Source organism: Plectropomus leopardus, chromosome 1, assembly GCF_026936395.1.
Source record: "Plectropomus leopardus strain MGB_pleo_1.0 chromosome 1, ASM2693639v1, whole genome shotgun sequence".
Lineage (NCBI taxonomy): Eukaryota > Metazoa > Chordata > Actinopteri > Perciformes > Serranidae > Plectropomus > Plectropomus leopardus.
The window spans coordinates 23,140,780-23,166,397 of NC_142176.1; the positions used below are offsets into that span (position 1 = coordinate 23,140,780).

Here is a 25,618-nt window from a genome sequence, read left to right on the forward strand (position 1 = left end):
ATGAGGTTTGCTATACAACACAATGCATAGGTGTTTTAAAAAGTCCGCATCTACACTGAATCCACTCGGTATCAGGGTGGATAGCCTGCTTTTGACTATGTCAGAATTATAACAATTCTTACTCTCTAGCGGTTTGGGAATTTACTGTCTTACTGAGTCTGACAGGTCCAGTGACACTTAGTTTACATAGACATATTCTCATTTTCAGCCTACAGTTCAGAAACAAACAAAAGAAAAAGAAAGAAGTAAAGAAAGGACAATAAAGTATAGCACAAGTAGACAACAGGCAGGGGCTAGATTAAATTATAATCTGACATAAGTGCACAAATTTCATGGCCTGATAGTCCGAGTATTGAGTATCTTTTTTTAATATTTATCTATTATATTTTCTCTTCCATTTCGCTCCTTGCTTTGCAGTCCTTCTAACTTTTGTTTACATCGTGCTTTTATTACGCCGGGTTGAAACCGGAAGTGGTATTACTGTTGACGGAAATAACGCGGGCATTTAAAAAAACAAGCTAAATGGCTGCTGCTGTCAGTATGAATATTAGCTCTTTTTAAAGAAATATAGACACAAGAGACGTTGTATCCATGGCTAAACAGCAGGAGAAAACAACACAACCCTCTGATATTAATCAGACTTCCGCTCGTGTGGCGAAAAAAGCGAAACCAGTCCGTCGATCCGAGGAAGGTCTGAGAGCCAGGAGGGACAGCGACCGTCTGCGAGTGAAAACACGGATAAACACTTCTCACAGCTGCAGCAGGTGGCGAAAGTTTACAGAAGAAAAAAAACTACTAACTGATGGAGACGTCTAACTGTCTCCTGAACTTGTAAGTATTCGCTGAAAGTCTCTTTAAATAATGTTTTGACTTTTATTGCAGAACCTTACCTTTCATTTAAGGCATTTTGCTAACAAATAACTAATGCTGTACATTGTAATCCAAGCTAACAAGTAAGGTTATAAGCCTAGATGATAAAAAATAACAAATAAAAATAATAATGATAAAATAAAAAACTGACATTCTCTGTAGTCACTTAAATTATGTTTAATTTAACTCAGATTATCGGCCTGGCCGATTATTGGGCCGATATTTGGCATTTTGCCGATTATCTGTATCAGTGTTTTATTTTACTGACCGCCGATAAAATCAATTAATGATTAATGCACATAAGGCTGCACTCAACCAACAGCAGAGAATGCAGTCTGCAATACCAGAAAGAAAGTGTAATTATAGGAGGAACTTTTATGTTGTAAAACCTCAGGGAGGTATTTTATTAATTCATTTCTCATTTCATTTTTCACTTAACTTTATTAAAAAAAACAGTTGCTGTGAACTTGCTGTATATAATGTTGAAAGTTTCGGTTTTGATTAAACATTTACTAAAAGCATTTAAACAAAATTTTGTGTTCCAAATTCTAAATTTTGACTGAAATATTTTCATTTTTATTGTAAATGCCCGTATAGTATATATATAGGTCATTAAGTGATAATAATCAGTACTGACCCTGAAAAACCCATAATGGTTGACCCCTAGTTTTTAACTTTAATTTTACGTAACACTAAAATAGGTATTTCTAGTCCAATTTGGGATTCAGTGTGTAGGCCTTTGCCATAGCAACGGTCAAAATCAAGTAATGCTAGTTTACAGAAATCAGATTATTTTGTTTAACACAAATATAATATAACCATCAAAAACAATTACAAAATTACTTTATGTCTTTAGGGAACTTTTATCTTTTCCCTTCAGTGTTGCGGTGTTGATGATGCGGTGGGGTTAAAATTTATTAAGTTATGGCTTCCACTTTAAAGTGTTTTGCTAACAAATAACTAATATTATACATTGTCATCCAAGCTAGAAGGCTAGGTATATAAGGCTACCTATATATATATATATATATATATATATATATATATATATATATATATATATATATATATATATATTCATTGATTGACATCCTCTCACTGTAGTTATGACTCACTTAACTCTTCTTTTTCTCTCTGTTATTAAAATAAATGCACTGTAAAATGCAAACGCATACTTTAACTGTTAATTTAAAGCAGCAATAATCGAAAATAGTTTAAGCAGCGCCCCGCTTCACATGACAGCTCAGCTTATCTACAGGTGTGTTTTTCAGTAACATGCTCGTCATGACAGCTCGTATCTGTGATGCTAAAATGCGGCTGTGTCTATAAACCGCAAACTAATACAGCCTAAAGAAATTTGCAAACATCGCAGTGTACTTCAACACTTCCCCCTTTTCGCTAAACGCGTTTCAAGATCACTGTAACGGTGCGGTCCTCTCACTGTGTGGGAACTACTTTTTCCTCCGCGCTGGCGAGAAACCAGACAAGAGGACTGCCGCTGTAACGGTGGGTTCATAGCTGCAGTCGCTGCTGTGGCTTGTGGATGCGTAACGTTTGTTAATGAAAATATAAACGTTTTTTATAGGTCTGTTACATATTTAACTTGTCATTATCTCCAACAACTGTTTTGTGCACGTTTTGTTTGTGTTGAAAAGCGCATATTAAGGTGTTTTATAGTTGAATTAGCATTGCATGAAGGCTAAACAGCATTAGTTCACACCAGTGAACCACAAATTCACACCCCTCCCCCCAAGATTTAATCAAATTTATGAACCTATTTAAAATTAATTAATAAAGCAGACAATTACAACAGAATATTATCCCAGAGGTGTTGCTGTCTGAAAGATGGATAGATCTTTAATGAAGGCACACTTAATTTCTTTTGAGAGGATATGATTGAGTGGTTTATGAACCTGATTTACGGTTATGTGTGGGTGTTCCTACTTACACACAATAAACAGTTGCATGAATTGAAAAAGGATGCAGACTTTTAATGAAACTTGTATGAGTGAAAAGGGAACAAACTTGAAACTGAAATTTCAGAGAACATCAGGGTGTGGAGACATCATGGCTGGTGGATGAGCTTGTACAGGACTGCAGCAACCTGGGTTTGAACCCTCTGAACCTTTACCCCTTTTATGCTGTGAGATGGATTTGTCTCATTTAACTAAAGCACAAACTTGCTATACCTTAAACTAACTATAATCTTGATTTCAACACCTTTTCCAATCAAATTCAGTATGTAAATAAATGAAATTAAACACTTAAAGCCAGAGTAAAAAAACAACAATGCATGAATCATTTGGGAAACAAGTGGTGTGTAGGTGCATCGCTAGGGGTTGCCACTCCTATCGTTTGCAGATGTGTTATTGAATTAGGCCTGTTACACCTACAGGATCTCAACTAAACTCAGTCCCAGAACCACCAACACATTTCGCACTGTTCAGACCTTCAGTCATTCACAATCTGCAGCCACAATATTTCAATATTACACTATGGCTTTAGTAATTTATCAACCTAAAGTAAGCTTGGAACGACATCCTGACAGAGATATATGTGTAAATGTTTGTGTGAAGTCTAGAGTTGTTCGCAGCATAGATTGCTCTTGTTATAAAAACTGGGCACACATTTGGCACAACTGAGTTACAGGTATTTGTTGATAATTTACCTAAAATCGTGACGGTTACAGATATGTTTGATTTCCATGTCCTGTAACTCAATGCCATAATTTATTATTAAAAGTAAAATTAAAAGTAAAACCCACCATTGAACATAATTTCCACAAGAAAAACTGCAGGGCTCAACCGTGATTTGCTCACGTTCAGTTTATAGTCCAACATTGAAGCCAGCATATTTAGACAACAAAGATGTTTGCATTTTTATATTGAAACATTAAAGTTAGGGGGAGGAGATCATCTGTCACATAAAGCAACTTTTCTCATGTTCTGAAACAGGATCCATGGGAAGCACCTCTGCTCTGTATTATTAATTCCAGGCTGCCACCTGTTGGACAAACTCAGATCACACAAACTTCACAAGATGTTCTTCACTGAGGAAAATATCCAGCTAAGCAAACTGTTAAGCGAAATGTATTATTTATTTCCAATATTTAACAGATATAAGACATTTAAAAAAAAAACCAAAGTAAATAGGACATAAAATGCATTTTTTTTTGCAGGACAATTGTATTAGAATGCAGATTTTTGTTAAATAATTTAATAAATTAATTTCCTAAACTCACTATGGTGGGAATGGAAGCAGTGGATACTCACACGCAGATTGAGAAACACAAAATCACCCATAAAACTGTCCAGAAATTCTAGATATTTCCTACGTCTTTGGGTAAACCAAATAAGTACTTTTACAGTAATTTAATATATTATGTTCATTGTCTTCCATGTGTTCTACTCTAAAAGGGTTGTTGTTGGGTTTTTTCAACATTTGAAGTAGATAATCTACGTAAGGTTTTATTTTAAAGTTAGAAATTTGGTCTTAAACTTAATTCCAAGTGAAATGTAAGACTCTTAAATAGTCTTAAATCTAACTTGCCTTAAAATGCAGGAACCCTGCTTTATCTGTAAAATCAGTGGAGTACCTCGTTACAGTTTCTTCTTCAGTTACAATAACATCATAATAAATAAAACACTGGGTTAGCAAGTAAGTAGTTAATAAATAAATAAATAGGTGAAGTGAGCAGTGCAGTATGTAAACAAAAAAATCATAAAATCTTAAAACCTGAACATTTATCAAAGCGCCCTGAGGAATATAAAATATTGAATTTAATATGAAATATGATCAGAATTTTAAAATCACAATACAAGTCCCTTTTAAAGTAGCAGCAGTTTAGGATCAAAAAGACAGTTAAGAAAGGCAGCTTGAGTTGTAAATGATGAGTATGTATGACATGCATCACGATAGAAGAAGATTAAACTGTTAACGCTTCAAAATAATTACGGTTTATTTAGCACCGTTTTGTGTGCATTTTTTTTTTGGACCCTATTCTCTGAGTACTACGCTTACCAGAATGCAAAGCGACAACGTCTCTACAGTTGACGTTTATCGGGAGCAGACTGATCACTGTACTAAAGTAAGAAATGGTGGCAGTGGTTTGGTAATAATGTCTTGTTTCTTTGACACTGGTTACTTTTAATTTCTGTAACGATGCCGGGGATGTGCTCTGTGCCGGGCTGTAAGGGCTACAGGAAGGCCAGGTCCCGAGGGGTCGTCTTCCACTCTGCCTACAAGGGACCCGCAGCGATGCAGAAAGTGGTTACAGGCCATACAGAGCCCCAAATTTGACGAAAACACACCTACGAGTAAATACGGCAATATAAGAGTCTGCAGCCAGCATTTTAAACCGGAAGATTACGAGCCGGACATCCAAGCAGAATTTATGAAAACAACACCGGAAAATCCTCAAGTCCAAGGTGATTCCCACTGTTGTCTCTGGAAGACAGCACGAAGACAGCAGCCGAACACAGGTAAATTATATATTTTACCTGGACGATATATTGTTGTGTAAGTAACTTTTGAAATATGGCGAGAGCACTGCGATACTTTTGAAAACGGTGCGAGTTTGAATGAGATTTGGTTTAGCAGTCGAGGAGGGGCGTTCAGTAGTACCTGGAAGCCATACTCACCTATCAGTGTATTACTTGAGTTAAAGTCTGAAAGTATCCTTTATTTACTGTACATAAGTATCAAAAGTAAAATTATTATATTAAATGTACTTAAGTATTGGAAGTAAAAAATACAAGTAAATGTTATTAGAAAGCAAGCAGTCAGAATTTTGAGAATTATAAAGTTCATTTCTTCGTATCATAGCCTACACGAACTTAAAAATGGAGCCCACTTTTTTTTTTAAAGAAAAGGTTGGGTTTTTTTGCAATGTAAAGGATTTTAAGAACAAAATCCACTTTACCCCTCGCTTCAATTCTGTCAATCGTCCCCTCTTCCCTTCCTCAGTTCCTTCCTTTTTCTGTAGTAAGTAACTAAAATGCTTTGGGGAGATGCAGTAGAGTAGAAGTATACATTTATTAAGGAAATGTAGTTGAGTAAAAGTGAAAGTTTACAGAGTTATAAAAACTCAAGTAAGTACTGTGATGAAGTATTATTACTTTGTTACATTACATCACCCTTAAACAAACCTTATGGGAAAGTTGGCCACAGTTTAAAATTATTTTCAGTTTGCAAAAATTCAGCGTGGACACCTGACCTTCCAGGCTGCCTCCTTTGTCGAGGAAACAGTGACACAGTTTTAGAAACTTATTTTATTGATTTGTTTGAGTGAAGCAAACAGAATATCTACTCACCCCGGGGATTTTAGTAATCTTTACAGGATTCTTCAAATGCCTTGTGAACCCCTAAGATAGTTAAATAAACTTCTGTGTTAGTCAAAGGGATCAGGAACTCATTTTGTTGGAATACATGAGAAGCACAAACTTAAACTTGAAATTGGGTGGAAACTGTTAGGTAGTTAGTGTACTTACATGAAAACTTAGTTTTGCTTGTCTGTAAATATGTGAAGGTTTCCCACACAGCTGCAGACTCAGTGATTCAGTGATTTCAGGTTCAGGAGATATTTTTCTATACAGCCATCCTCTTTTCTGAATAATGACCATTTTTTGTTTGTTTTTTTTCTCTGAAGGGTCCCATTAAATCTTCACAGGCGTCTTCCGTGGGTGTCCGAGGTGCTGTTGTGGATGCTGCATCGCCTTTTCCCTCCCTGCCAGCTCCTGTAAGTTTAACACACGACATTCATAGCCCTTAAATGAGTATTGTATGCAGTCAAAAGTAGTGTATGTATGTAATGTGAACGCAAGTCCCTTTTACACTGCTGGTTCAAGGTAGGAATGTTGTGTCACTGTGCCACCTCACCGTTTGATCCCAGAATGAGGACACAAAGTTGTCTCGCCTTAAAGCCGCCAGCAAATGTAGGAACAGCCTCAAATCTGTGTCAAAGGGACTGCCGGCAGGACGGACTGGTGTGCTGTTTTGACAGCACGTTAAGTGTGCGACCCAAAAAGCAGCTGCAAGCAGTTAGCAGCTAACTCAAAGAAGAGGAACTGCAGCCGAAAATGTCCACAGACTGCAGCGACAGTGTCTGGGCGCTCCTTATCCTCCGAGTAGAGGAGGAGATCAAACACTAAAACAAGGACAGCAGGCTTAATAATTGTCATTGCCATGTTACGCAATTGTTATTGTGTAGAAAGTGCAGCTGACGCTGTTGTGTTATATGTCATGTAGGGCTGGACCCAGATATTCGGATGTTTGAGTATACGTTAATTGGGTTGGTATTAGGTTTATAATTTAGGCATTCAGATATTTTAATGTTATTAATTTTTTTGCAGAGGACAAATGCCATTTCAGTGTTTACAATCCTTCTGCTGTGCCTGTCACACACACAGTGACAGGAATTATCATTTTACCCAACGATTATTAACGGGTTTATTGACTGAGTCGAGCCATTTCTGTGACGTAAGCCTCCCCACAGCTCACCCGAGTGGAGTCATTTCCTGCAGCACAGAGCAGGACAATTTTAACGTCTTCCATAATGAGGACACTTATCATTTCAGACACACAATGAAATTAAACGGACTGATTCAGAACACTGGACACAGATCGTTGCACTGCGTAACTGTCAGAGTTTTTAACTTTACAAACTGAAAAGTGTCCCAACCGCAGTCAAGCAGCCTGAGATGCACCGGGCTTTCTCTCTCACGAAACAATTGGTGTAGCAGAAAACTGTTGGGATGAGAACTTTTTGCTCCCTCACTGCACAAAAGAGGCTGTGACGGTCTCTCCGTCACCCAACCTCTGGGGTGCAAGGTGTCGGCACAGTGTTTGTCTGATTAATAGCGAAGCCCCGGAGCCCAGAAAATGGTATTTGGGACACTCCTTTTTTTGCTTCCAGAACACCAGCATGCTATCTCAAATCACAAACTGGGGCGGCATTTAGCCATTTTTATTCAGTTCTTTATATAAGAGCTATGGCGCAAAAAAGGAAAGGGCTGCTTATACCTGTAACTACTTCCGAATCTGAGGTCAGTGAAAGCTCATGCAGTGTGGCTTCTGTGGATCGTCTGAACGAGATCCTCCGCCAAGAGACTGAGTCAAGCTCGCCAGCAACATCACAATCAGGCAAGAACACAGAAAAAGACTTGAGTCAGTCAAAGACAATCGTGAATGGCAGCTGTTTGATGGAGCTGTTTAAGACGTGTCAGACATGTGGACAGCCCATAACCAAAAAGAAGGTGACTCACTGCGGTGCACAGAAGAAGGTGAGGTGGAGCTGCCTTGGCGGACATAGGGGCATGTGGATGTCATCACCTTACCTTTGGGAAGCGTTCCCTGAAATCCACCTTCTCACAGCTCTTTCCATTCTGTTTTCTGGAGGCACTTTTGCACACTTTAAAAAATGTGCCAAACACCTGCACTTGAACTTTATGGGGCATAAAACTTTTTTTGAAATTCAGAAGGCATACCTCAACCCAGAAATAAAACAGATGAAGAGGATTGAGCAAGGAGGGATCGCTGCAAACGACGACCACCAACAGCCTGGAGGCTCTCTTCCTCACATTTCAGGTGATGATTGCTGTGATTCTCTTGGTTTTAGCCTCAAGAGCTAAAAAGTGTCTCTCTATGTTCACAGTGGACACAGAAGTGTCCCAATATGTCAATTACCATGTGAGCAGCTGCCCACCTGTTAACACCAGAAGCGCATTTCACTGTGTGGGTCAGCATGAGATTCTGTTTCTCTGCTATTTTCCAATCATACACTTATTATTTTATATTGACATTTAATGTCTTGGGTCTTGCATTATTTTAGCTCTGGTTTTAATTTTGTCCTAACGCTACCCTAGTTTCGCCTTGCTTGTGTTCAAGTAGGGCTAATTGGCTTTCTGTTGTTGTGTCGTCGTCTTTGTATCCCATTTCTGCTTTGCTTTGTTTGTCAAAGGACTTCGTAAACTCTGATTTTAACGGTGCTATATTAATAAAGTTATTATTATGATGATGATGATGATTATTATTATTATTATTATTATTATTATTAATAATAACAATAATAATAATAATAATAATAATAATAATGATGATGGGAAACCATGGGATGTATATTTTATCATTTATCGCAACAAGATCAACAAGACTAAAAGTCTTTGTACAAACAAAGGCAGAAATATGCATGTAGTGTTCTGTGTAGTGATTTTATAATTTCGTAATTTCTTTGGGTTTTTGTCTCAGTTTTTCTTCTTTTGCTTCACTAGTAAAAGTCCACAGTTTGACAATACCAGTGCAAAGCAAAACAATACCTTATTGTCTCCTTTGCAACTTTTGTCAGACATATTCTTATTTACTATTTGATGGAAGCATATGATGGGACTATTACAACTGATTCACAAAATGGCAGGCTGGTTATTTTTGGTTTTTGCACTGATTAGAATACAGACCAGTTATTTCCTCTCAGTGTGCGAGCATGCTGATGGTCAGCCGAAACACGTGGCGATGTCCGGGCCCTTTAGAGTACTGTGTAGTACTACATATTTATCTCTTTATTCTGGTAATCACCTGAGATTATTGAGTTATTTGGTCAGTAACAACACAGTATGAAAAAGACCACTACATTAATGAGTGTGAAACTGAAACCTCAGTATTTGTTTCTGAATGTTTTCTTGTTTTTACTTTAAAGATCCTTTGAAGAAAATTATAGCCAAGTCAAGGAGAAGAGAGAGGGGAGCTCTGTTGTCAAGGTGAGGCAGCATGTACAGACTGTACATATACTCAGCTATATCTGTTGACTTTTAATGGAAAGTGCTCATCAGCATGTCAAACTGTTGCAAAAAGTCATCTGTGGATCAAGAGGAAATTATGGCAAGCTAATAAAATGACTCGAGTAACATCAATCAGATAATCTGATGTTGGTTGGTGGACTACAATTTTGAAATGAAAAGCTTACATTGAACTGGCTGTGTGGAGCTTAAAAGAAGTGGTCTGAACTAGCAGTTCATTTTATGTATAACAATAATTAGTGAAGACTGAAATATAAACTAATGGGATATCAGTTACAGAGAGAGTCAACGGCTCAATTTGATGAAACTGGATTAACTTCTTACTTGCACCTGGTAATGGGTATGAGGTCACAGCTTTCCAGGAAGTGTTACTCCCCATGGGACCGCTCATAAATAAATAAATTCACAAAAAAAGATGATGTCAGACTTTCTGTGGACAAACCCCCCCTGTTGGATGACTCAGTCTGAAAAAGCCTGACACCCCCACCCTGCATTGCCTGCTGATGACGGATGTCAGTACTAACATCCATGAGTAATTTTATTGTACTTTTCCACGTAATAAAATTGATGTCCTAAATCTTTATGTAATAAGTTTGGTATAAACAAGCAGACGTCCTTATTAAATTATGATCTATCATGCTTGTTATGGCATTGCTGTGTGCTTTTCTTTTTTTCAGATGTCTTACCTTGTATTCTCATCTGTTCGAACAAAATAAAGTGAAAAACATGAACAAAGGCATTTTAAGTTTCTATCTACACAAACAACAAAACCGTGCCTTGATTTCCTGGAAACCTGATGACTCTTACTTGTTATACAGTATGTTTGAATGTTATTGTTATACGATAGACATGACTATTTTTTAAAACTAATAACAACAAACAACTAATTTACCATAAAATATACAAAAATTATTTACAATTATTACTTATTTATAAGTTTTGATTCAAGAAAAACCTAATGACTTAGTTGACTAATCGCCTAAGAGCAGCGACTTAATTTATTCCATGTTTATTTGTATACGGACAAGTATATAGCATAAAACTGATGCCACATCACATTGCTGTGTGTTTTAATTTAAAAAAATGCTTCAAGAGGTAAAAGATCTTAAAAATGTACAAACCTGTTTTATTTTGTTAAATTCTGACCCAAACTCTTTTTCTAAATTCCCACTGCATGGTACAGCTTGACTGAGCTTACTTTTGTTACCAGGTACTTTTTTCAAGTATGTTTTTCCACTGCGAATAGTACTATCTCAATGTCGACAGATTTCTCAGCTGGCTGTAGCACTGACATCCCATAAAACTGCTGTGACATCACCTTCGATGTGACACCAACAAAGTGCGTTCTGTCTCTGGATCCTTTCATCAGCAACCAAACAGGATTGTCAGTGCTTCCTCCTCCCTCCACAGCATGATTTTGCAGCATGCCTTTTGAAAGATGGCCTGTGTTGCACTCGTGATGATTCTCTGACCTATCAGTGGTTTACCTTCACACTCTTGTATCAGATCAGTATCATCACAGCTTGCTTGGCACCTTAACTGTTCTGGTACCAAAAACGTACCAGGTACTATGCACAACTTTTGCTAATAAAAAAACAAAAAGGAGCGTTCCTGTCGAGGTGAATCGAGCCATACCATGCAGTCACTTTGCGACAATATTTTAAAGGCTCATTGGTGATTGAAAGCCATGTGTCTGGATTCTGGGGTCATGGTTCAATACATTAGTTTATAATTTGTATAATACTAATACAGTTTTACACTCCAGCTGAAGAACAGACAAAGTCTACCGGGTAGACTTGAGGCTGACCTGTGACTCAGGTCTTTGATAAATTAAAGGCAAGTTTGCTGCTTCATATGTTCAGATGAGCTCATGGCATTTATTTATTTATTTATTTATTGCAGTTATGACAAGAGATCCTCAATATTGATGACCTCGACTGGAACATCAATGCAAGAAACGACTGCAATATCAAGACTTGGATGTGTATCATCCTCTGAAAGGTAAACAGCCACAACCTTGCCTTTTCTTTTCACACATAAGTGGTATAAACAGAAGACCTTGTATGGCTCTGTATTAGTCTGGCTCCAGCGTGAGATTATTTTATATTTTACGCACATTAATTTTGTGTTTACTGCATGGGTCTAAGACAGTTAATCTCCACATGCTGTAACAACTTTTGAATTGTCAGAAGATGACTTTCAACATGTGTCTCCAGGGGTAAACAGCACCGGCAAGATGATGTTGAAGATCAGAGTGAAAGCAGACATAGGGCATCAGAGGTGGGCGGGCTCCTGGACCGGTTAGTGATGATCTGTCTGAGAATTCACATATCAGTAGGTTTAGATGTGTGTCAGTGCTGTATAGGCTTTCCTAAGATGTATGTTCACCCTTTGATCTAATTAAATGTCCTTTCTGTAATTTGTTTATTAATTTAGTTTTGAGGAGATGGAGGTGTGAAGGACAGACGGTAATTTTGTATTATATTATACACAATATATGTTGTATCTCAATTTTTGCTTCTGTTGCTCACTTGATTCTACTTTTTAAAAAAAAATAATTAATAGATCTGACGTGCATAGTGATATGAAAAACATCGAAAAAAAACAACTTAGCTGAGAGCTCCAGGAGCAGATAACAGTTATGATGGACACGTCTACGTACCAATAATTCCTCAAAGGTACCTATCAGTCTTTGATGAGGCCTCACCCGAAAACCCGAAAATATGAGTCATAAATAGCTAACTATTAGGTATATTTTGAAGTGTGGTTGTATGAGGTGCACATCCACCCTCAGTTTGGAGAAGCAGGCAGGAGTGCTGTTTATTCTCCCTTCATTACGTGTCTTTAACATACACACACACACTTACTGTTTTAAAGACCTGTGATGTAGAATGCTGAAGGATACAAAGAGTAAAAATTTGACTTTGTGTAAAACACAAATCGGGCGTGTCATTCTGTTGTCTTCTGTTTCAGTTACAAAACATCTGAACTTAAACTTGAATGTGAAGAAGAGGAGCTGGAGCCGTGGCAGAAACACACTTTACTTGTTCACTTTAAAGAAGAGAGTGATGTTGGAGAGTTGAGTATGTTGCTCCAAATTATTAATGAACATGTAATGTTCACCTTGTTGGTCTAATATTGATAATATATCATGATATTGATATTAGAGTGATGTTTGAAAACACAGAAGATGTTTCGTTGATGGTTTGTATTGTCACCTAAAATGTTTTTTTCACTAAAGTGAACGTGCATCCTGTTGAAATGTCTGATTTGGTCTTTTTGTGTGATCTTACAGGTGTTGACCAAACTGATTGTAAACCAGATCCTTCATCTCTGCAGAGCTGTGCAGCTGGTCGGCTCACTCTAACACCTGAGGACTGCGCTGTCGTCCACACTGCTGAGGGGCATCAAATCAGCAACAGCCCCGTGTCCTTATCCAGTGTCCAGAGTCCTGAAGTATCATCTAACAAACTGCAGTCAGACCAGTCCAACTCACAGACCCTCTCTGCACCTTTTTCTGCACCATGCTTTACAGTTATTAAAGTTGAATCAACTGAAACGTGAGACAATGAAAAATAAACTTTAGTATACCAACTATTATAATGGGAAAGTTCACAGGTTGTTTTAATTACACACAGTTTGTTGTTTAACATTAATGTGTCATGCAGATAATAAACACATTTATGTGACTCTGTTGGCTCTTTAAGCCAGTCTGCACACACCACCTGTTACCTCATTTTCTGACAACAAATTAAAAAAAAAAAAAAACATTTTCTAATTTCCTTAAAACTTTACCAGCCAGTTGGTTACATTCTGAGTCAAAGGTACAAGTTGGGTTTTTTTGTAATATAATGTACAGTGAAAATAAATTCTTAAATCAAAACTTCTTTCATGTGCTTCATTGAAATGAGTATTACAAGTTCACAGCTTCTCTGTATCAGTGGTTCCCAACTGGTAGGTGGCAGGTCCATTGTGAATGGGCTGCAAGTGATGTGTGAATGAGTCAGGTTTGGAAAAACCCCATTCATTTTAAGTATATACTGAATTTCAGCCACAGAGCTTTCCTTTTGAAGCACTGTTTCCTGCTGTCAGCAACTTAGTTATTGCCCTTTTCTCTATATTATGTGGTCTATCCACGCGCTGCACCTTTGAAGTGTTTTTATGCTACTAATCTTATATAATAATATGCTTTTTTAAAGTAATTGCACATAAATCTTGAAATATGTTTTATTTTATTGTGCCCACATGTATACATTTTCTTAAACAGATTGAATATATGTGTCTCAGGTATGGACCTTTAACTAATGATTAAGGACACAAACTGGACCTCGGGGTTGGCATGTACATATATATATATATATATATATATATATATATATATATATATATATATATAGTCCAGCGCCTCGGTGGTTGAGAAAAATGAAAGACAAGATGGACTGAGCAAATGATACTAAGAGGGAAATATAAGATAAGGATAATGATTTTATATATATATATATATATATATATGTGTGTGTGTGTGTGTGTGTGTGTGTGTGTGTATATATATATATATATATGTATGTATGTATGTATGTATGTATATGTATATATATACAGAGAGAGAGAGAGATACATAGGTAGATAGATAGATAGATAGATAGATAGATAGAGAACATCTGCAGGAGGGACCAGGAAGTACTACAGATACACAGAGGAAGTGATGCAGAGAAATGATTGGTCCCTACAGTCGGTGCACTTCCGCTGCTGTCAGCTAGCTTTACTCTTTCCTCCGGTCTTGGAGGAGTAGCGCCGCAATATCTGAACCCTGTCCTCCTCGGACCAGTGACCAGAGACCAGAGACCCAGCTCTGCCCTGAGACCCAGAGGCTGAGAGGTAGGCAGAGACACAAGCCCGGTGCCCCAGACTCCTGACTGTAGATAATGCGGACATGCTAACGGAGCCAGCTGGGCCGAGCATGAAAACAGGTGTTGTGTCGAGTTGTGCCTGCTGGGATTTACACGCACCCCGCGGGAGCGCGCACAGTGTAAAGCGGAAACTACCTGACATTGAAACGATTTCTACGGTAAAATATAGCTGTTTAAAAACGAAATAATCCTCATTGTGGAGGGTATCAATGATGTAAATGAACTGCTGTCTAACGGTATAGTTTATGAACGTTTAAGGTCATCAAGTATTTATCAGTAGTAGCATTTCCTTGATACGATCAAACAAACTTAAAATAACTATATATACAGTACTGTGCAAGCATTTTTAGGCCACAGTAACCATTGCTATTTTAGCAAGGTTATAGTGGTCATGCGTATTAAATTCTCAGCAGTCTCTTTACTAAAATGCAACCACAACATACAGGGAAAATGCATCAAATATTAAAAAAAAAACCAACTTTCAAATAAATAATGTCTACATTAGGGGTCGTCAGATGATTGGCCTTTTTGGCCCATTTTGCTTATTATTTGTATCAGCATTTAATTTCAAATGATCACCAATATAATTAATTAATGGAAATTAATGGAAAAGTGTATGTATTAAAGTCAACCAACACCAGGGAAGACAATAAAGTGTTATCATGGGAGGAACTTTTACCTTGTAAAACCCCAGGGAGGCACTTTTTTTCATTCGCTTTTTACTTAAATTTTTTACTGAACTTTATGAAAAAAAAAGTTGCAGGGAACTTGATGTAGTTGATGTTGAAAGTTTCAGTTTTGAATAAACAATTGCTAAAGGCATTTAAACAAAGTTTTGTGTTGAGTTTGTTATTTTCCAAATTCTTAATTTGGACAAGTATTTTCATCTTTATTGTAAATGCATCGGTTCCAGATAGCAGTTAACAGTCTCATTAAGTACTAATAATCAGTATCTGTATTGTCCCTGAAAAATCAATATTGGTCGACCTCTATTCAGTATAGTGATATCAACTCTGTGTTGGCTTTATTATATTTTTGTAAATGAGCAATGATAAAGGCTAAAGATAAAAATCCAGTGCTACAGGTCTGCTAGTCTGTCTGTGTTTTATTTCTCCACCTGACTTTTTCTGTCTCCCTTTACAGCTCCAATGCCCAGTTGTGTTCCTGTCAGTCCCAGGACGTCTGTGGTAATGCACTATGTTTATGTTGAACAATTCATATTTAAGTTTTTGGACCAAGCTGCATTGAGCAAATGGACCCGTTTTCAAATGCATCTTCATCTGCAAGTTTCTTTCTGTTTATGTTGCAGGGTGAAGATGGCTCATAGAGGTAAGTTTTACACTGTAATCTAGAGGCATTAGGCCATGGTGTATAATGAGAGAAATGGTATGATGAGCAAAATCCAGCCTTTCCTTCTTTTACTGATTTATTACTGACTAGCTTTTCTTTGTCTGTTGTTGCTCAACAAGAGAGAACAGAGATTCGTAAGGAGCAAAGGGAAACCTTGAAGTCCTTTTTTAAGGATGGGATGACACGTGTTGGTTCACCCTTAATATCAAGAGCTGCATCAGCTACTGGTTTGGAAACCTGTGTCATAGAAGTAAGCTTTGCTCCAGTGCTGCACAATCTACATTTCCAATAAATACACACATCATTCTGTACTGCTTGTGTAAATTACAACTTGTGCAGTAAGTATTTTGTTAAAATCCATTTTAATTGTTGTAATATTATTTCATTATTTTGTTTTCTCTCTTTCAGAATTGGATCGGAAACTACAGAAGGTCCTTCAAAGCTCCTTCTGAGCCGCGGCCCCCAAAGCCGAAGCTTCACACACGAGAGCTGTCACCATATAATCTTTTTTGCAGGGACCTCCTCAGAAACAAAGGTGAGAACTTCAAGGATTCTTTTGTTATACTAAAAGATTTCTTATTGTTTTACATTGTGGTCCTCTTTATATTAGATGTTCACAAGGGTTTTAAAACTGATTTCAAGATATTCAGCAAATACTTCACACACTGAAGTGTCAGTGAGTTACAGAGAAATGGGTTTGTTGGACAGATTGTCTCTGTATGACGCAGGGCTGGGGGATTTATCGAATTTCATTTTTGAGATTAGATTTTTGTAGATTAGATTACATTTTTTTTGTCTGCCTCTGTAAAATTGTGTCTTTAGCCCTGCCCGAACATGGCAAAGCAAGCAAAGTTTATTTATATAGCACCTTTTACCATCACAAAGGGCTTTACAGTCAAATAAATAAAACAAAGATAAAACACCAGATAAAATATACAGTGAGAACAGACATAAGTCCAAAACCTAAAATACCACTTACTGCCTAAATGCCTGTCCAAACAGATGGCTCTTTAACTGCTTTTTAAAAGAGTCCACACAGTCCAAGGACCTTTAATTTATCGGGAGACTTTTCCAAAGATTAGAGGCTTCAAACTGAAAGACACAATCTGGTAAGAATGTAATAAGTTACATAACTATTTAATTAACTTCATCAAAGTTATAAAACTTATTACATTTGATTACATTTTTTTTTACAAATGTTTGAAACAGGGCAATCAAGGTGAAAACAACTAGAAACGAAAGTGCACAAATGTTGCGCTTAAATTTGTCTTAACAGCTTTGCTGACGCACGTTGTCCAAAAATATGCCAAAAGAATGCATTCCCACACAGCAAAAAGATGTAAAGCAACAGAATGAATGTTTTTTATTTAACACATATATTTTTTACTGAAAATATTTTTTTTCATAAGTAACACCTTTGTTATCCCCAACATTTTGATTAGTTACTGCAATTTACTTACACATTTTTTCTCAGCAGTTGTAACTTATTACAGTTACATTCATTTAATTGTTGTAACTTGTTACAAGTAACAACTTACTCCCCAACACTAATTGGTTTTTGTCTTCACATTTTTGTTTACCTCAAACTTTATTGACACATTCATCCAATAAACATTATATATTTATAATAGAAGTTATATAACAGTATTTCATAATTGAAAGAAAATCATAATTAATAAAATTAAGAGGAAATAAAGAAACATAACATCAATAAAAAACTTAAGGGTCTGCTTAAAAGATGAAATTAAACTGAAATATCTAAATAATCATATATTTTTTGCCAATTTAAAAATTGATGTGTTTTAAATGTTTAGTTATTGTCAAGTATATTTTAAAATCAGTATCTCTAAATATAAAAGGAGGGTAGTGTTTGAGCCAAATCATTTTATTTATATAGTATTTTACTAAAATAATCAAATGAATTATTTAGTTTTCATCAGCTGAGAAGTTGTGATTTTTAAAAAAAAAAAATCTAATTAATCTAATTTTGTGAGTGTGACATTTTTTAAAAAAATGTTTTGAAAATTACCTTGTAAGTCAAATCAAAATGAGGTGGCATGGAAACTAAACACATCTAAACACACATGTTCAATTGTTTCTCCTTCACGATGACAAAAAGTGCATCTGTTGTTTACATTTTTTAATAAAGATATATGTTAGCTTTAACCGGGTAGTACCAGGATCTCTTGATATGTTTATGTCTCTGTAGGGTCAAGAGAATGAGAGGAAAGTCACTACCTGAATAACTGAATTGCAGCGTAAACGTATTTTTTCAAATTTCACAATAACCAGGACATCAACAGTGTTTTTTATTATTGTTATTTTATTTGTATTACATTTATAAAGCTGATGCCATCATTAATCTAAAAACAAAAGCAAGTCTTCATAGTTGGGGTTCCTTTTAAATAACTGTGATCTCAACATTGACAAAAATAATCTTTATATTAAGTTCTGCTATAACCAAGCAGCCCTAGTACAAATGTACTTAAAAACAGAGATATAGACTCTAAAGTGTTAAATTTTCTCTCTCTTCTTTTTTCTCAGGCACACTGAACGATATTAAGGGCAGGTGGTCCACATTAGGGGAACAGGAGAAGCAGAAATACTTTGAAGAAGCAGCAGCACTGAGGGCACAGGGGCAGACAGAGCACCTCAGCCCTGAGATGAGGGACCTCAAAATTAAAAAGCACCTGAAGCAGCTAAAATTTGAGGTTTGGAATGAAGCTTCATTTGCCTGGCATTAGTGGTATGAATATAGTATTAATATAAAGATGATTGATATGTAATGTGATCAGAACACTGTGACAGACCATTGGAGTATTATGATAATATAAATATAATCATTATTAATATTAGTTCATAATTTGAAATTAATTCATCCAAAACAAATATTCCAGCTGATTTTTAACAGGTGCGGTATATTAAATTAAGTCATCCAGTGATCTGCATACTCAAAGCATGTAATGAGCAATTATTTAACATGAGAAGGAAAGGATAAGAGGCACTTAATCGCAACATTATATAATATATAATGTATAATATTATAATATTAATAATGTTTTTCACTAAACTTTTTACAGAGGTTGCCTAGCCACGTTATCAATTGTTTCTTCGGTGTACAGTATGCTGAATTTTTTAAATGTAGGTTTTGTCTTCTCTGTGTATAATACAATATTAATTATTTTTATGGTTGTCTTTTTTAAAATATTGTGTAGGTGTCTAAGCTTGAGGCTTTGGGTGTGGAAACGGCCATTTTGTCATTTGACCGCCAGAAGTCCAACCTAGAGGTGTATCAGCTGAGCAGCAAAGGAGCGAAGGACACAGTGAATAACTTTGCACTATACTTCAAAGGTGATATTGCTTACATGAAAATCTGCTCAGATGAACTTATGCTCATCATTGTGCAAAGATGAGTCATACCGTTTTACGAAATGAATTGTTGTTGTCTGTTGTTTCATTTGCAGCCAGCTCTTTGGCTGCAGCAGCTCCTCAGCCTCAACACCAACACCAAAGAACAAGCCGCAACACCAAAGATCAAGTCAATGTTCTAGTTCAAAAAGTGCAGGATCTATTCAACCAAAAATACAGTAAGCATCTTTCCTAACACTTTTCTACCAATGTAAAGAAGTGTCTTAGACTAACCTTGATAACATAATATGCCTCCATGAATATTTAGCAATATTATCATCAATTTTATCATTTATGTGTCCAGCTAATTTATCAACCATAACATTAGGACACCCTAAAAATTCACATTTTTAAAGCTTGAACACTGGCCACAGGGTTCCCATAGTCATGGAAAACCTGGAAAAGTAATGGAATTTTAAAATCACATTTTCCAGGCCTGGTAAAGTTATGGAACCAGTGAAAATCATTGAAAGTCTTGGAAAATCATGGAAGTGTGTTGTGTGTAATAAATTAAATTACATTAATGTAAGCTAATTGTAAATGTATTTTCTGTAGCTGACGACCTAACGTGGGGTGGTTCGGCCAATTTTAAAGAAAACATGCATGTTTTCACATTCCACATGATTTTCAAATTTTCTACGGTCCTTGTACACATCAGATAGGATGCTGACATTATGTTTTTATAGAGTTGGAATCTTATATGTCTGAAAAACGCTCGCGCAAGAGGGACAAGGAAAAAAATTGCGTCCTTGAAAAGTCATGGGAAAGTTTCAAATTTTGTCCATGACAGTATGTGGGAACCTGTGGCTATTAACAGGAAGACAAAGTCAGAATTGTCAAACTGTGTAAAAGTGTACAACATGTCCATGCATGTGTGTGCCTGTGTCTTCCAGAGGAGGCTGGAGGTGCTGGAAGGCTCCCGTACCAGTCCCTGGTAAATCGAAGCATGGCCATAACAGTTGCTGGGCTGCCCAATGGCCTTACATTCAAGAAGCCGTCTTTCTATGGAAGAAATCAGCTAGAAGCCATTTTGAAAGATGCCGAGCAGATTTCATTTGAAATATGTAAGTGATAATAACAGTGGTAGATGTGTTTCTGCATGTCTTTTGACTCTTTTTGAGAAAAATCAAAAACGAAATAATTTTACAGGCCCACATGTGAGCCGGGCCTTTGCAAACATCCAGAACAGCTTTATTGCATTTTGTCATAGATTCTGTATGAGTCGTCAGCACTTTGTTAGGGACATGACACTTTTCCTCAGCTGGACTTTTCATGATTATAGAGGAACACATTTTCTGAAGACGAGCTCGGTCTGCACGAGTTTTAAGACCCTAATTGATTTTGAAGTCAGGTTGCATCACAGACATAAGGAAAAACTGTCCTGCTTGTGTTTTCCTCAGGCAACGCAGGAAGACCAGTTATTTTTATTTGCTCATACTACGTAAGTTTTCCTTTTTCGCCCAAATATATCAGATGTAGCAAAATGCAACGCTGACACCGCTGAGGGGATTTTAGAAGACATGGATGCAGAAGGTATGCTTAGTTTTTACTTCATCTTTAAATATTTAACATTACACATAAGAGCTATTTTTACTAGACATGTAACTGTTGACATTTGACCTCATTAAAACAGCACATTTGACCATGGTACACATTATTGTATGATGCAAATGATATGACCAAATCTTCAGCTTTGTGCCATCTTCATATCACCAGACACTGCAGATGTTGTCCAGACAAGGTCTTTGGGAGAGATATTAAAGGCCATGTGTAAAAAAGGTATTTCTCTTTGTAATTTTAATACATTTTGAATTCCAGTTCCAATTCCAGGAGCTGTATGTGACATTCAGAGCAAAATACGATTCTGAGTCTGAGCTGGTATTGTCTCCATATAGTTCCTAACACGGAGGTATAGCTGCGCAACCAGTTAGCAGCTAACGGTGTTACCTCAATAAACACTGCTAAGAAAGGCTGACAGTGCTGACAGAGCTAGCGCTGTGGGGGCATAGGGTGGGCACTGTGCTTCCATATTGCTGCCATCCAGATAACAGCGGTAACCACTGTATGAGCTACAGCAATTGGCTAGCCAGTGGGACACACTTGCAAGGATGCACATGCACTAACATGAAAATTTGGGTTACAACCACATAGTGCATATAAAGATATCTTTATATACTATGGTTACAACATGCTGAGAGGTAGCATGAATTTGGTCTCTGCTCAGGACACCATTAGTCCATCATATCTTCACATAGCAAATAGTTGTTTGCTGCTATATTAATGCTCTGAATGTAACATACAGCTCTTTAATAAATACAAATTCTGTTCTGAAATGTTGATTGAAATTTGACACTGAGAAAACCTCACAGGTTTGAATATTAAAATTATATCAAGTTGACATTCAGCAGCTTTTATAAGCTTTGTATTCTGCACATTTTACTCTGAGTAGAGTGTTGACATTCTTTATAATCTATATTTTAGTTTATAGCTTTCTTATGACTTTTATCAATATCTACTTATTTAGAACTTTTATCTTATTTTTATTCTGATATTTGTCATTGATTGACTCCCACTGTTTTTGTCCTGTAGGGGAAATGAATTTCATTTTTCTTTATGTAAGAAAGTGTATAATGAAAATGATAGTTATAAATCTTAAATCTATATCTGAGGAGTGGTGCTAGTATCTATTTCAGTTATTTACCATAACAAATGACAATATAAATGTTGACAAATTGTACTACCAGTTTGTAATTATTTCTGTTTTTAATTAAAGGATTGTTATTCTGTTTTGTTTTATGTACTTTAGGTGCACAGCAGATGGAAGATGAGTCCTCAGAAACAGCCACTAATTTAGCCGTCATGATGACTGCAGGTTGATTGATTTCTTTATTTTCGTGTCATGCACATAATGTGCCCAGCCCTGATGGATTTATAAGATACCAAAATTGCTGTTGCAGCAATCAAATATATCATCACATATCAATATATCACATATCATTTCATTACAGGGATTAAATAAATAAAGAAATAAATATTTTACAGCTCAGTCCTAAACAGAATATTCTGCCTTCTTTCCCAAGCTTCAACAAGAGAACAAAAAAAGTTTCCCTTCCTAAAACACAACTCAAGTTTTTCAGAATCATCCAGCCAAAAGAAGTCGACATAAACTAACGACATTTCAGTAAAAAGCAGAGTTCTCAAGTCATCATACACAGGGCAACAAAACAAAAAGTGAATCTCATTCTCAATATCGCCCAAATCACACAACAAACAGAGTCCACTCCTCTGGAGTGGCATTAAACCTGTCGCTCTCCAGAGGTAACGATAGTGTACCGTTACTGTGCACACAGCAATCTTTGTGCTTTACTTAAATTATATTTCACATAGGGTTCTACATTATAACCATCCTTAATAAGACAATACGTTCTTAATTTTGGTTTGTACCATATATCAACAGACCATTTTTCTTTATACATGTGAAACATCTTGCTCCTTATCTCCCGAGTATCACAGCGTAATTTGTAACATATATGACAAGTCATTCAAGTAGTATAAGATTTTAGCTCCTTCACCCAGGGATGACAAGGTATCTATTGTGGTATTCCATAGTACCAATCATTTATTTTTACTTTAACCCACTGACATTAATAACCTTTTTGTAAGGGAGATCTGGCTTGATTGACAGCAGCAAAGATAAAAACAGTTTAGGGTTCCTGTTGCTTTTTTTTCAGACATATTTGTAGTTACTTTTTGATGGAAATGTTAAAACTGAGTCACTTAATGGCAGGCTGGTTAGTTTAGTTTAAATGGATATGGATATAGACTAATTACTTCCTCTCAGTGTGTGTACATGCTGATGCTCAGCTGAAACGTGGCAATGTCAGGTCCCTTCGATCACTGTGTAGTTGTACATGTTTATAATGTCGTGTGAGTAATATGGTCAGTAATGACACAACAATGTGAAAAAGACGACAACACTAATGAGCCAGAAACTTCTTTTTTTTTTACTTTAAAGATCCTCTGAAGAAAATTAAGGCAAGGTTGAGGAGAAGTGAGAGGGAAGTTCTACCATCAAGGTAAGGCAGCATGTACAGACTATACATATTACAAGGGGAACTAAATATACTCAGCTATATCTGTTTACTTTTAATAGAAAGTTCTCATCAGCATGTGGTAATGTCCTCTCTGTAATTTGTCATTTTTAGTTTTGACGAGATGGAGGTCTCCACTGACGATGCTGAATGCAACAGTGTGAAGAACAGACTGTAATTTTATTTTTTATTATACAGGATGTATGTTGTGTCTTAATTTTTGCTTCTGTAGCTCATTTGGTTCTAATTTTCTTTTTTTTTGTTAATCTAACAGATCTGACTTGGATAGCGATATGGAAAACATAGAAGCAACTGATCTGGGTGCTCCAGGAGCAGATGTCAGCTGTGATGGAGATGTCTACGTACCAGTAATTCCTCAGAGGTACCTGTTTGACTTTGATGAGGCCTCATATTCAAGATATTGACATGAATTTTGTCTGCTCTAAATATATTAGATAAAACAAACTTGGTTTTTGTTTTACTTTCCCTTAACTTACATCTGTGTATTGGAGTTATAAAGATTTTATACTTGGTCTATAATCTTGACCTATTGGTCTATTGTTTCCTGTATTTCCTCCCATCTTTCACTTAGTTTTAGTCTAATGTCTTTGTATAGGGTTTTAGGCTGCACTGTCCAGAGCAACCCTTCTAATAAGACCCCCCTAAAGTGCTTTATATATATAGAGATTTTTTTTTTCTGCTACAGTTACAAAACATCTGAACTTAAACTTGAATGTGAAGAAGAGGAGCTGGAGCCGTGGCAGAAACACACTTTAACTGTTCACTTCAAAGAAGAGAATGATGTTGGAGAGTTGAGTATGTTGCACCAAAATAATAATGAACATGCTGGTGTTGAGGTTTTCAAGCATCTGAGTACTGTACGCCTCTAAAACGCCTAATACATTTTGGATTGAAACATGTCATTATGTATGCATTTCAAAAATAACCTGCTGCTTTTGGTTAAATATTGATAATTTATAATATTGTTGATAGTTGATTGATGTTTAAAAGGTGTTTCATTGATAGATTGATGACATACTGTAACGTTTAACTACTTGTCTGTCTGTATGCTGTTGAACATATTCTCACCAAAAATGTTAAATGTCTGATTTGGTCTTTTTGTGTGATCTTACAGGTGTTGACCAAACTGATTGTAAACCAGAACCTTCATCTCTGCAGAGCTGTGCAGCTGGTCGGCTCACTCTAACACCTGAGGACTGCGCTGTCGTCCACACTGCTGAGGGGCATCAAATCAGCAACAGCCCCGTGTCCTTATCTAGTGTCCAGAGTCCTGAAGTATCATCTAACAAACTGCAGTCAGACCAGTCCAACTCACAGACCCTCTCTGCACCTTTTTCTGCACCATGCTTTACAGTTATTAAAGTTGAATCAACTGAAACGTGAAACAATCAGTAATAAATATTAGTTTACCAACAGTTATAATGGGTAAATTCACAAGTTGTCATAATTAAATGCAGTTATTTGTGCATATCCAATGCATAAACTAAGAAGATGCAGATAATTTGCACATCTGAGTGACTCTTTTGGCTCCTCTGGCATTATGACAGTCTGGAGAACGCTGCACAGAAACACCTATTACCTCATTTTCCAACTCCAAATATATGAAAACTCAGTTTTGTTAAAACTTTGGTACCTGTCAGTTACATTCCATGTGAAAAGTACATGTTTTGTTGTAATTTAATGTACAGTGAAATAAATTCTGAAATCAAAACCCACTTCAAGTGTTTCAGTGCTTAATATTCAGATAAATGGTATTGGTTCATGTTTTCTCTTTGATACATTAAGCAGTATAGAAGTGTTTTCTACTGAGGGCTTGCTATATCTGTTAAATAAAAAAAACAAAAAACACCCTCTCTCCATCATGTAACCCGATGGCAATTTTTATTGACCAGTAATAATACTGGAGGAAACTAGTAAGGAAATTAGCCAAATTAAACAGAAAAAAAATAAGTATTGCTTTCTGAATAGAACTTGATAAAGCTGACACTGGATGAACTTGATACATGTAAACCATAATTGCTTAGTCTCCTGGTTAATTCAGAAACTGCTGGACTATTGTAGCTTCTTATTTCTGTTCGAAAAAAAAAAAACCTTTCTGTACTGATGTGTAGGTCCTTTTTTTTCTGCACATTACTATTGACACATTAAATAATGGCCAAGTGGTGGAAAATATTTGTAA

General features: G+C 36.4%; 1 protein-coding gene and 1 pseudogene across 2 annotated transcripts; both read left to right on the plus strand.

Moving 5' to 3' along the window:
• Nucleotides 1–5,008: 5,008 nt before the first annotated feature.
• LOC121942948 (uncharacterized) lies at nt 5,009–25,154 on the plus strand (annotated as a pseudogene). Its single transcript, XR_015776662.1, has 10 exons — nt 5,009–5,351; nt 6,518–6,611; nt 7,879–8,454; nt 9,560–9,620; nt 11,562–11,660; nt 11,876–11,959; nt 23,533–23,592; nt 23,693–23,800; nt 24,125–24,234; nt 24,554–25,154. The product of XR_015776662.1 is annotated as an uncharacterized LOC121942948 (transcript).
• Nucleotides 12,106–13,542, plus strand: LOC148190417 (uncharacterized). The gene is made up of 4 exons (XM_088081779.1): nt 12,106–12,111; nt 12,273–12,337; nt 12,633–12,742; nt 12,955–13,542. Exons 1-4 carry the CDS (start codon nt 12,106–12,108, stop codon nt 13,221–13,223), a joined length of 450 nt encoding a protein of 149 aa, XP_087937905.1. The 3' UTR covers nt 13,224–13,542.
• Nucleotides 25,155–25,618: the final 464 nt, after the last annotated feature.